General features: G+C 40.9%; 1 protein-coding gene across 1 annotated transcript in view; it reads right to left on the bottom strand.

The window, feature by feature from the left end:
- LOC311139313 (serine/threonine-protein kinase ULK4-like) overlaps positions 1–14,023 on the bottom strand; it is a 138,217-nt gene that overhangs the window by 107,729 nt on the left and 16,465 nt on the right. Inside the window, exons 18-19 of the mRNA XM_084174192.1 lie at positions 6,990–7,097; positions 4,859–4,942 (exon numbers count right to left, since the gene is read on the bottom strand). Coding sequence (XP_084030318.1) covers positions 4,859–4,942; positions 6,990–7,097 — 192 coding nt within the window. The remainder of the gene's footprint in view (positions 1–4,858; positions 4,943–6,989; positions 7,098–14,023) is intronic.

Genomic DNA, 14,023 nt, shown 5'->3' on the forward strand with positions numbered 1-14,023 from the left:
AGAAGAACGCAAAGTTGGAGCTAGCTTGTATTTAGTCAGACAGCAAAACACACACAAGGCAGTGTAGAAAGGATCTCTCTAATTATTACCATTGAGTACTACATTACTTTAAGATACAATCTCCCTTGAAGAATGTTCTTTTAAAAGAGACACTTCCCAGTGGGCACACACTGGCTGAATCAACTTTGTTTCCACGTCATTTCAATTAAATTACGTTGAACCAATGTTGAATTGACGTCTGTGCCCAGTGGGTTCTCTAGCTCACAAAAAATGAAAATGTCATTGATCTTTGCAATATGGACCAGGTCAACACCCTAAAGAATGATGCTTCCTTCTGGAGCAAAACATTTTTTATTGCAGCATTAAATGTCCTTCCACACAAACGGAGAGCGTACCTGTCGTGATTATTGCAGTACATTGAATTGCATGTCAGAAGTCCATATGTAGAAACGTAGCAGTGTGTGATGTAGCTGGTTATTATTACGAATCATCCAGAGGTCACTGAACGTGCGTCCCAAATTTGCAAATTTGCATTGACCCCCCCCCTTTGTTTTTACACTGCTGCTACCCGCTGTTTATTATCTATGCATAGTCACTTTACCCCTACCTACAAATTACCTCGACTAACCTGTACCCCCGCACATTGATTCGGTACCGGTACCCCCTGTATATAGCCTCACTACCTCTTTAAGGAATACCTGGAATAGTATAAAAGTAATCCTTCTACTCCCCCCCCCCCCATAAAAAATAACAAAAAACGTAAAAATTGTTATTTTATTGTTTTACTTTTTAAATTGTTTTACTTGAGTTTATTTAGTAAATATTTTCTTAACTCTATTTTCTTAAAACTGCATTGTTGGTTAAGGGCTTATAAGTTTCACAGTAAGGTGCATGTGTCAAATAAAATTTGATTTGGTTTGATTTGAAATAGCACCCTACTCCCTATATAGTGCATTACTTTTGACCGTGGCCCAAAGTAGTACACTATATAGGGAATAGGGCTGTGCTACAGAGAGAGATTAGGCTGCAGCTGATTAGGAGGAGAGCATTACAGTAGTTCCTGTGTTGGACTGCTAAATGTTTAATGTGAGTAGAAAGCTGTGTGGTGTGGAGCGGTGCGGTGGCCAGGAGTAGGAGATAAGAGTAGGAGGGTTGAAGCCCTTGGCTCCCTCTCCCTGGTAGAGATACACCACCTCCACTGCCTCTGTTCCCAAACACACCTTTCATCATTGGCACTGGGAACATCATCTTCACGCTCATAAATATTTCCTGCAGGCAGCTCAAGTCGCTTTCTCTCTCTGGCTCTGCCTTCTCCTCCCGGTCTCTCTCGCTGTCCTCTTTCCCTCGCCTTTTCCTGCCCGTCTCCCCCTCTCCCTTGCCTTCTCCTCCCGGTCTCTCTCGCTGTCCTCTTTCCCTCGCCTTTTCCTGCCCGTCTCCCCCTCTCCCTTGCCTTCTCCTCCCGGTCTCTCTCTCTGTCCTCTTTCCCTCACCTTTTCCTACCCGTCTCCACCTCTCTCTCTGCCTTGCCTTCTCCTCCCTGTCTCTCTCTCTGTCCTCTTTCCCTCGCCTTTTCCTGCCCGTCTCCCCCGCTCTCTCACGCTCAGACATTCCCCTCCATTTTCCTCTCCCTCCTAAAGCATTTGCTGATACTGCTCCACTCGCTGCGATGTTACAGTATGTGGGTTGTTGCCCATAACAAGAGAACAAGCAACTCTCTTCTTGACATCTTATTCTCACAGTTTGTTTGGGCTTTCAGAATCAGCTCTCTGACACGCAAACACAGCTAGAATGCAGTTACGTCCATTTAAAGTGGTGTAAGCATTTCACATATCAATTCAATTTGAAATGTTTTAACCATGCAATGGAAATACTGCATCAAATTAGTGCTACCAGTGTTGCAAATGAAGTGTGGGAATAGAGTCGTCCATAAATAACATATGAAAATAACATATGAAAACATACACTCACTGGCCAGTTTATTAGGTACATCTAGTACTGGGTCGGACCCCCCTTTGCCTCCAGAACAATCGGAATTCTTCGGGCATGGATTCCACAAGTCGGAAATGTTCCACAGGGATGTTGGTCCATGCTGACGCGATGGCATCACACAGTTTCTGCAGATTGGACAGTGGTACACCGCTGCCACCAGCCTATACCGTAGACACCAGGCAGGATGGGTCCATGGACTCATGCTGCTTACGCCAAATCCTGACTCTGCCATCAGCATGATGCAACAGGAATCGGGATTTGTCGGAGCAGGCAATGTTTTTCCACTCCTCAATTGTCCAGTGTTGGTGATCGTGTGTCCACTGGAGCCTTCTTGTTTTTAGCTGATTGGAGTGGAACCTGGTGTGGTCGTCTGCTGCAATAGCCCATCCGTGACAAGAATTGATGAGTTGCGTGTTCCGAGATGCCATTCTGCTCACCCTGTTGTACTGCGCCATTATTTGTCTGTTTGTAGCCTGCCTGTTAACTTGCACGATTCTTGCCATTTTCCTTCGACCTCTCTCATCAACAAGCTGTTTCGCCCACAGGACTGCCGCTGACTGGATGATTTTTGTTTATCGCACCATTCTCGGGAAACCCTAGACACTGTCGTGCGTGAAAAGCCCAGGGGGGTGTCAGTTTCTGAGATTCTGGATCCGCCGTGCCTGGCACTGACGATCATACCACGCTCAAAGTCGCTTAGGTCACTTGTTTTGCCCATTCTAATGTTCAATCGAATAGTAACTGAATGCCTCGATGCCTGTCTGCCTGCTTTATATAGCAAGCCACGGCCACCTGACTCACTGTCTGTAGGAGCGATCCATTTTCATGAACGGGTGGTGTACCTAATAAACTGGCCAGTGTATATAGGCTATGCCATCTAGTCTAATTGCCATATGTTCTTGTTTACAAAGATATGAAGCCGCTGAATCATGCATGCTTGCCACAGCCGGGATCCATCCAATCAAAACTCCCACCCGATTCTAAAAGTTCTACTTCAATCTGTGTTTAGCTGGGGAGGTTCTCCCTGGAGAAGTAGGCAAGTGTCAGTCAGCACTCATCATCGCTCAATATAAATAAATAAGAAAAGGCACCCAGTAGGCAGCGTCTTAATGACCGACGTGGTGTGAGTGTGTGTGCATGCTGTGCTTCCCTTCCTCAGTCATATCCCCCTCCCGGCCCTCTGAGAGAGGAGCACCCAGACAGTTATTATTAGTCAAGGCGGCTGGTGGAGAGACAGACTGACTCTCAACACCTCTTTACTTCCCTGCTAGTATTATTCTCATTACAGCTCAGACAGTCTGTATTGAACAAATCCTTTAATTAATCAACCAGAGTCCCCTGTGCCTGCAGTTCGTACGGGACTCATACAGAACTCTCTCCAGAACTATCCCAGACAGTCACTCAGACAGAACTCTCTCCAGAACTATCCCAGACAGTCAACGTTGTCAACATTGTAAGAAGCTCTAACTTTCCCTCTGATGCTGTGAGGTCCCTATGAGTGAAACAGTCCTCAAAACTACTGACCAACAATTCAACAGATATACAATTTTAGAGGTACACTACCGCTCAAAAGTTTGGGGTCACTTCTAAATGTCCTTGTTTTCGAAAGAAAAGCATTTTTTTTGTCCATTAAAATAACATCAAATTGATCAGAAATACAGTGTAGACATTGGTAATGTTGTAAATGGCTATTGTAGCTGGAAACGGCTGATTTGTAATGGAATATCTACATAGGTGTACAGAGGCCCATTATCAGCAACCATCAGTCCTGTGTTCCAATGGCAAGTTGTGTTTGCTAATCCAGTTGATCATTTAAAAAGGCTAATTGATCATTAGAAAACCCTTTTGCAATTATGTTAGCACAGCTGAAAACTGTTGTGCTGATTAAAGAAGCAATAAAACTGGCCTTCTTGAGACTAGTTGAGTATCTGGAGCATTAGCAGTTGTGGGTTAGATTACAGGCTCAAAATGGCTAGAAACAAATAACTTTCTTATGAAACTCGTCAGTCTATTATTGTTCTGAGAAATGAAGGCTATTCCATGTGAGAAATTGCCAAGAAACTGAAGATCTCATACAACGCTGTGTAATACTCCCTTCACAGAACAGCGCAAACTGGCTCTAACCAGAATGAAAGAGGAGTGGGAGGCCCCGGTGCACAACTGAGCAAGAGGACAAATACATTAGTGTCTTGTTTGAGAAACAGACGCCTCACAGGTCCTCAACTGGCAGCTTCACGGAGTCGCCTCTTCACTGTTGACGTTGAGACTGGTGTTTTGAGGGTACTATTTAATGAAGCTGCCAGTTGAGGACCCCCCAACTCACAAATCTTGGGAAAAAGTTTGCTCCACATTGGTATATAAGCTGGCCAGTCTAAAAGCTTTGCTAATGAACTTATAATGAACACGTAATATCAACGCTCCCTTCTGGGAGAAGAGCCATCGTCTTTTGAAACAAACTCAGTTTTGTAATTAAGAAGAACAGATGCAGTAGCTGAGGAACAACGGTCCTCTGGCCAGACTGACTATCTGGCTGACTGACACACTACTACACATGCAGTGTGTGTGTGTGTGTGTGTGTGTGTGTGTGTGTGTGTGTGTGTGTGTGTGTGCGTGCGTGCGTGTGCGTGTGTGTGCGTGTGCTGGCGTATCCATCGGTCGTTAATTGCCGGCGAGGACATGACAAGGACTCATCCATCCGGGGCTGTTTTGATGCAGTTTGCATGACAGGGGCTGACGACTGAGTCTGCTGCATGCCCTTGACTTGCAGTTGGCAAACAATGCCTGTAGGGCCTTGTAGGAGGATCATTACTGCATGGATCTCCCCCCACCCCTTCCCTCCCCCTTGCTGAGGCAGGTGCAGCAGACTTACCCCTTCCCGAAGGCACCTCATTAACACCGTGTAGGCGGCAGCAGGAACGACCCACAGCTCTCCTGGGTACTCTTTCTTCTCCTCCTGCGGGGAGAGAGAGGGAAGAGAAGGGAAGAGAAGGGAAGAGAAGGGAAGAGAAGGGAAGAGAAGGGAAGAGAAGGGAAGGTCTGTAGTGGAGACAGAGAGGACTCCTGTAGTGGCTCATTGGGGGAACAATTAGGGCAAAACAAAGCAGCAGCAGCTAGCGTAATTAGGCTAAATAAATAAGCCCGAAACAACGTTCACAAATGCTCTAGCTAGCTACCAAATTTGGAACTTTGGAAATTCCTTTGGTACTGGTGAGGTAATGTGTGTTATAATGTCATTGTAAACTGGGGATATGTGAACATATTGACAGTAAACAGTGTGTTTATGATGAGTGATGTAGTGGACCAAAACCAAATGGAAACACTGTTTACACACCTGTTATATTTTCAGAATAATCTTTATGCACCTATTACACTACATGTGAATTTGTTTTGCGTTAGCTATCATTTACGCTATTCTCCTCCCGACATCTCCACTGGTGCTCACACTTTCATCACTACATCCCTGTTAATGAGGCCTTTGATCATACACTGCCCTGCATGCAGATGTAGGATCTTAATTTGATCACTCTTTTGTTGCTGAGAATTTTCTATGCAAACTTGTAGTGTATTCAAATTTTAAAAAGGCTTCAAAAGTTTGTAATTTCCACTTTGAAATTTCAGACTTGATTTGCCCTAACGAAAAATGTATCAACCCCTACAAAAATGTTGTTGCTGCAGGATTATTTTCCTGCTGTAGCAAACTGTCTCAAATTAAGATCCTACATCTGTAGTGTTCAGAGAGCCCATTAACCACAAGGCTTGCTTTTACCTAAGGTCTGCTTTTATGCCATCTATTCATTTTTCTGTGTTTTTGCTTTCTATTTTGCTATGTAATAAAGTATACCTACAGTACATCAATCCTCATACAGATTTTTTCCCCATTTTGTCCATCATGCAGTAATAATAATCTGAAAGGGCCTCGAAATGTCACTCGCTTCTCAGAATACTGAAATGATTTAGAGGCATCTCTATTATTCTGTGGATATGGTGTATGAATTCATAAGATTCTCAACATAAAATAGGAGAAAGATAATTGTCGGGTGTACCAATATGGTGTGGATCCATAACACGCAATTACTCTTCACAGGTATTTTTATTAAACTAGAACTAACCTACCCGAATTAAGCCTTGAAAGCACATTCCCATACAGTAAAACACTTTGTGGAGAAAATCAAATAGCCAATAGTGAATAAAGGGCACTTTGAAACCCCTTACCTCTATTGGTTAATCAGCCAATAAAGTCAATAGCCATTGTGTGTGTGCTGCACTAAGTGACCCTGACAAACTGGACAGCTCAGAGAGGAATTACCCTGAAACTAAAGATAATATCACACCAGCAGGAACCTTCATGTGTGTCTACATGGCTTTCAGGTGCAGCGGGAGATCAAGACAGCTTACAGTCAAAAGGACAGGGTGAAAGTTAAAACAGCTCTTTTGCATAGCTTTTCAATGGAACAATAAACTAGTGGCAAACCATTACTGATCTATTTTTTACTTTACACTTATTTTTCTTAAAACTGCTTTGTTGGTTAAGGGCTTGTAAGTAAGCATTTCACTGTAAGGTCTACACCTGCTGTATTCGGCGCATGTGACAAAATTTAATTTGATGTAGAGCGATAGGTCATTTAGTGTTTTCAAACCCTTGCACAAACATCAAACACAAAAACCAAATACAGACAGACAAACATCTTTAAGTGCTTTAAGTGCTGATATTACTGAGAGTGCTTAAATACAGTAGTTGTTTAAGCAGGTATCTTTGTGGTAGATTATCGACAGTATCAGAATATCATCATAAAGGCCTACGCCAACAGACTTATTAGTCACTTTGTGACAACTGCTAATATAAAAAGGGCTTTATAAAATACATTTGATTGATTGATTGAATAGAAGTTATTAGGTCTCATTCATTGTACCCAAAATTGGCATTCATTTCACACACTCATTTCATTAAGACAGTAGTATGCATAGGGTTGAAAGAGCACTGATTTGGAGTATATCATCACCTGTGTTGCGATGAGGTAGAGCAGCTCCCCCAGTGGTGGCAGCAGGCACTGCTTCAGTTTGCTGTTCCTGAAGTTCTCCCTGATCAGCTCCGTGAACATGACAACAGCCTGGAGAATGCACTAGTATCAGTCAGTCACTCACAGTTGTGACAGCACTCCTACCCTTCACAACGCTTTATATTGAATAATGTACCCTATCAAGACTGGATACGCAACAGTGTACAGACACAGAGTAGAATACTGTGCTATAGCAGAAGTTTTATTTTTCCCCATTACATCCTGTTATTTTTCTACTTCAGCACTAAGGCCTATATTGTTAATGAGTGACCACCAGACTGCATCAAACGGTGTACATTAATAAACTATGAGGCCTGTAGACCTGACAGATTTAAAGCCCATGAAGCCAACATTATAACACTATAAAGGGTATGGAGCTACATTATAACACTATTAAGGGTATGGAGCTACATTATAACACTATAAAGGGTATGGAGATACATTATAACACTATAAAGGGTATGGAGCTACATTATAACACTATAAAGGGTATGGAGCTACATTATAACACTATTAAGGGTATGGAGCTACATTATAACACTATAAAGGGTATAGAGCTACATTATAACACTATAAAGGGTATGGAGCTACATTATAACACTATAAAGGGTATGGAGCTACATTATAACACTATAAAGGGTATAGAGCTACATTATAACATTATTAAGGGTATGGAGCTACATTATAACACTATAAAGGGTATAGAGCTACATTATAACACTATAAAGGGTATGGAGCTACATTATAACACTATAAAGGGTATAGAGCTACATTATAACACTATTAAGGGTATGGAGCTACATTATAACACTATAAAGGGTATGGAGCTACATTATAACACTATAAAGGGTATGGAGCTACATTATAACACTATAAAGGGTATGGAGCTACATTATAACACTATAAAGGGTATGGAGCTACATTATAACACTATAAAGGGTATAGAGCTACATTATAACACTATAAAGGGTATGGAGCTACATTATAACACTATTAAGGGTATAGAGCTACATTATAACACTATTACGGGTATGGAGCTACATTATAACACTATAAAGGGTATGGAGCTACATTATAACACTATTAAGGGTATGGAGCTACATTATAACACTATTAAGGGTATGGAGCTACATTATAACACTATAAAGGGTATAGAGCTACATTATAACACTATAAAGGGTATGGAGCTACATTATAACACTATAAAGGGTATAGAGCTACATTATAACACTATTTGTATTTTATTTTCTATTTATTTAAACTTTATTTAACCAGGTAAGCCAGTTGAGAACAAGTTCTCATTTACAACTGCGACCTGGCCAAGATAAAGCAAAGCAGTGCGATAAAAACAACAACACAGAGTTACATATGGGGTAAACAAAACATAAAGTCAAAAATACAACAGAAAATATATATATACAGTGTGTGCAAATGTTGTAAGTTATGGAGCTAAGGCAATAAATAGGCCATAGTGCAAAATAGTTACAATTTCGTATTAACACTGGAATGATAGATGTGCAAAAGATGATGTGCAAATAGAGATACTGGGGTGCAAATTAGCAAAATAAATAACAATATGGGGATGAGGTAGTTGGGTGGGCTAATTTAAGAATGGCTGTGTACAGGTGCAGTGATCGGTAAGGTGCTCTGACAACTGATGCTTAACGTTAGTGAGGGAGATAAGAGTCTCCAGCTTCAGAGATTTTTGCAGTTCGTTCCAGTCATTGGCAGCAGAGAACTGGAAGGAATGGCGGCCAAAGGAGGTGTTGGCTTTGGGAATGACCAGTGAGATATACCTGCTGGAGCGCAGACTACGGGTGGGTGTTGCTATGGTGACCAGTGAGCTAAGATAAGACGGGGATTTGCCTAGCAGTGATTTATAGATGACCTGGAGCCAGTGGGTTTGGCGACGAATATGTAGTGAGGGCCAGCCAACACGAGCATACAGGTCACAATGGTGGGTAGTATATGGGGCTTTGGTGACAAAACGGATGGCACTGTGATAGACTACATCCAATTTGCTGAGTAGAGTGTTGGAGGCTATTTTGTAAATGACATCGCCGAAGTCAAAGATCGGTAGGATAGTCAGTTTTACGAGGGCATGTTTGGCAGCATGAGTGAAGGAGGCTTTGTTTGCGAAATAGGAAGCCGATTCTAGATCTAACTTTTGATTGGAGATGCTTAATGTGAGTCTGGAAGGAGAGTTCACAGTCTAACCAGACACCTAGGTATTTGTAGTTGTCCACATACTCTAGGTCAGACCCGCCGAAAGTAGTGATTCTAGGCGGGTGGGCGGGTGCAAGCAGCGTTCGGTTGAAGAGTATGGAGCTACATTATAACACTATAAAGGGTATGGAGCTACATTATAACACTATAAAGGGTATGGAGCTACATTATAACACTATAAAGGGTATGGAGCTACATTATAACACTATTAAGGGTATGGAGCTACATTATAACACTATAAAGGGTATGGAGCTACATTATAACACTATAAAGGGTATGGAGCTACATTATAACACTATTAAGGGTATGGAGCTACATTATAACACTATAAAGGGTATGGAGCTACATTATAACACTATAAAGGGTATGGAGCTACATTATAACACTATAAAAGGTATGGAGCTACATTATAACACTATAAAGGGTATGGAGCTACATTATAACACTATAAAGGGTATGGAGCTACATTATAACACTATAAAGGGTATGGAGCTACATTATAACACTATAAAGGGTATAGAGCTACATTATAACACTATAAAGGGTATGGAGCTACAGTATAACACTATAAAGGGTATGGAGCTACATTATAACACTATAAAGGGTATGGAGCTACATTATAACACTATAAAGGGTATGGAGCTAAATTATAACACTATAAAGGGTATGGAGCTACATTATAACACTATTAAGGGTATGGAGCTACATTATAACACTATAAAGGGTATGGAGCTACATTATAACACTATAAAGGGTATGGAGCTACATTATAACACTATTAAGGGTATGGAGCTACATTATAACACTATTAAGGGTATGGAGCTACATTATAACACTATAAAGGGTATGGAGCTACATTATAACACTATTAAGGGTATGGAGCTACATTATAACACTATAAAGGGTATGGAGCTACATTATAACACTATAAAGGGTATGGAGCTACATTATAACACTATTAAGGGTATGGAGCTACATTATAACACTATAAAGGGTATGGAGCTACATTATAACACTATTAAGGGTATGGAGCTACATTATAACACTATTAAGGGTATGGAGCTACATTATAACACTATAAAGGGTATGGAGCTACATTATAACACTATAAAGGGTATGGAGCTACATTATAACACTATAAAGGGTATGGAGCTACATTATAACACTATAAAGGGTATGGAGCTACATTATAACACTATAAAGGGTATGGAGCTACATTATAACACTATAAAGGGTATGGAGCTACATTATAACACTATAAATGGTATGGAGCTACATTATAACACTATAAAGGGTATGGAGCTACATTATAACACTATTAAGGGTATGGAGCTACATTATAACACTATAAAGGGTATGGAGCTACATTATAACACTATAAAGGGTATGGAGCTACATTATAACACTATAAAGGGTATGGAGCTACATTATAACACTATAAATGGTATGGAGCTACATTATAACACTATAAAGGGTATGGAGCTACATTATAACACTATAAAGGGTATGGAGCTACATTATAACACTATTAAGGGTATGGAGCTACATTATAACACTATAAAGGGTATGGAGCTACATTATAACACTATTACGGGTATGGAGCTACATTATAACACTATAATGAGTGGCGCAGTGGTCTAAGGCACTGCATCGCAGTGCTAACTGTGCCACTAGAGATCCTGGTTCGAATCCAGGCTCTGTCGCAGCCGGCCGTGACCGGGAGACTCATGGGCGGCGCACAATTGGCCCAGCGTCGTCCAGGGTAGGGGAGGGAATGGCCGGCAGGGATGTAGCTCAGTTGATAGAGCATGGCGTTTGCAACGCCAGGGTTGTGGGTTCGATTCCCACGGGGGGCCAGTATAAAAAATATATGTATTCACTAACTGTAAGTCGCTCTGGATAAGAGCGTCTGCTAAATGACCAAAATGTAAATGTAAATGTAAATGTTATAACACTATAAAGGGTATGGAGCTACATTATAACACTATAAAGGGTATGGAGCTACATTATAACACTATAAAGGGTATGGAGCTACATTATAACACTATAAAGGGTATGGAGCTACATTATAACACTATAAAGGGTATGGAGCTACATTATAACACTATAAAGGGTATGGAGCTACATTATAACACTATAAAGGGTATGGAGCTACATTATAACACTATTAAGGGTATGGAGCTACATTATAACACTATAAAGGGTATGGAGCTACATTATAACACTATAAAGGGTATGGAGCTACATTATAACACTATTAAGGGTATGGAGCTACATTATAACACTATAAAGGGTATGGAGCTACATTATAACACTATAAAGGGTATGGAGCTACATTATAACAATATAAAGGGTATAGAGCTACATTATAACACTATAAAGGGTATGGAGCTACATTATAACACTATAAAGGGTATGGAGCTACATTATAACACTATAAAGGGTATGGAGCTACATTATAACACTATTAAGGGAATGGAGCTACATTATAACACTATAAAGGGTATGGAGCTACATTATAACACTATTACGGGTATGGAGCTACATTATAACACTATAATGAGTGGCGCAGTGGTCTAAGGCACTGCATCGCAGTGCTAACTGTGCCACTAGAGATCCTGGTTCGAATCCAGGCTCTGTCGCAGCCGGCCGTGACCGGGAGACTCATGGGCGGCGCACAATTGGCCCAGCGTCGTCCAGGGTAGGGGAGGGAATGGCCGGCAGGGATGTAGCTCAGTTGATAGAGCATGGCGTTTGCAACGCCAGGGTTGTGGGTTCGATTCCCACGGGGGGCCAGTATAAAAAATATATGTATTCACTAACTGTAAGTCGCTCTGGATAAGAGCGTCTGCTAAATGACCAAAATGTAAATGTAAATGTAAATGTTATAACACTATAAAGGGTATGGAGCTACATTATAACACTATAAAGGGTATGGAGCTACATTATAACACTATAAAGGGTATGGAGCTACATTATAACACTATAAAGGGTATGGAGCTACATTATAACACTATAAAGGGTATGGAGCTACATTATAACACTATAAAGGGTATGGAGCTACATTATAACACTATAAAGGGTATGGAGCTACATTATAACACTATTAAGGGTATGGAGCTACATTATAACACTATAAAGGGTATGGAGCTACATTATAACACTATAAAGGGTATGGAGCTACATTATAACACTATTAAGGGTATGGAGCTACATTATAACACTATAAAGGGTATGGAGCTACATTATAACACTATAAAGGGTATGGAGCTACATTATAACAATATAAAGGGTATAGAGCTACATTATAACACTATAAAGAGTATGGAGCTACATTATAACACTATAAAGGGTATGGAGCTACATTATAACACTATTAAGGGAATGGAGCTACATTATAACACTATAAAGGGTATGGAGCTACATTATAACACTATTACGGGTATGGAGCTACATTATAACACTATAGTGAGTGGCGCAGTGGTCTAAGGCACTGCATCGCAGTGCTAACTGTGCCACTAGAGATCCTGGTTCGAATCCAGGCTCTGTCGCAGCCGGCCGCGACCGGGAGACTCATGGGCGGCGCACAATTGGCCCAGCGTCGTCCAGGGTAGGGGAGGGAATGGCCGGCAGGGATGTAGCTCAGTTGATAGAGCATGGCGTTTGCAACGCCAGGGTTGTGGGTTCGATTCCCACGGGGGGCCAGTATAAAAAATATATGTATTCACTAACTGTAAGTCGCTCTGGATAAGAGCGTCTGCTAAATGACCAAAATGTAAATGTAAATGTAAATGTTATAACACTATAAAGGGTATGGAGCTACATTATAACACTATAAAGGGTATGGAGCTACATTATAACACTATAAATGGTATGGAGCTACATTATAACATTATAAAGGGTATGGAGCTACATTATAACACTATTAAGGGTATGGAGCTACATTATAACACTATAAAGGGTATGGAGCTACATTATAACACTATAAAGGGTATGGAGCTACATTATAACACTATTAAGGGTATGGAGCTACATTATAACACTATAAAGGGTATGGAGCTACATTATAACACTATAAAGGGTATGGAGCTACATTATAACACTATTAAGGGTATGGAGCTACATTATAACACTATAAAGGGTATGGAGCTACATTATAACACTATAAAGGGTATGGAGCTACATTATAACACTATTAAGGTTATGGAGCTACATTATAACACTATAAAGGGTATGGAGCTACATTATAACACTATAAAGGATATGGAGCTCCATTATAACAATATAAAGGGTATAGAGCTACATTATAACACTATAAAGGGTATGGAGCTACATTATAACACTATAAAGGGTATGGAGCTACATTATAACACTATAAAGGGTATGGAGCTAGAATTAACTGGATAGAGGACTGAGGTGGGAGGGAGGAGGAAGGCTGATGAGACTCCATATAAAACATGTCATTATGGTGTTATTGGAAGGATCCACATAATAACCCTTCCCTAACAAAGACACACACATAAATTCACATATATGCAAACCCACACCCTAACTTCGTGGAATTAGCATTTTCCTAGTCTCGTCCTCTTCAGAAGTGGGGAGGATGTGATGGGCTTACTGCGGCAGCGCTCCCAGCAGGGTGCTATGCAAATAGGCAGCACACTCAGTGCGAGGCTGCCTGGTGCTGGCTGGTAAAGGACATAAATGGTGACTTTGCAGGGAACAGATGTTTGGCTCACGTTTGATGCGAG

Source organism: Coregonus lavaretus, assembly GCF_964263955.1.
Source record: "Coregonus lavaretus genome assembly, chromosome: 13".
NCBI classification, from domain to species: domain Eukaryota; kingdom Metazoa; phylum Chordata; class Actinopteri; order Salmoniformes; family Salmonidae; genus Coregonus; species Coregonus lavaretus.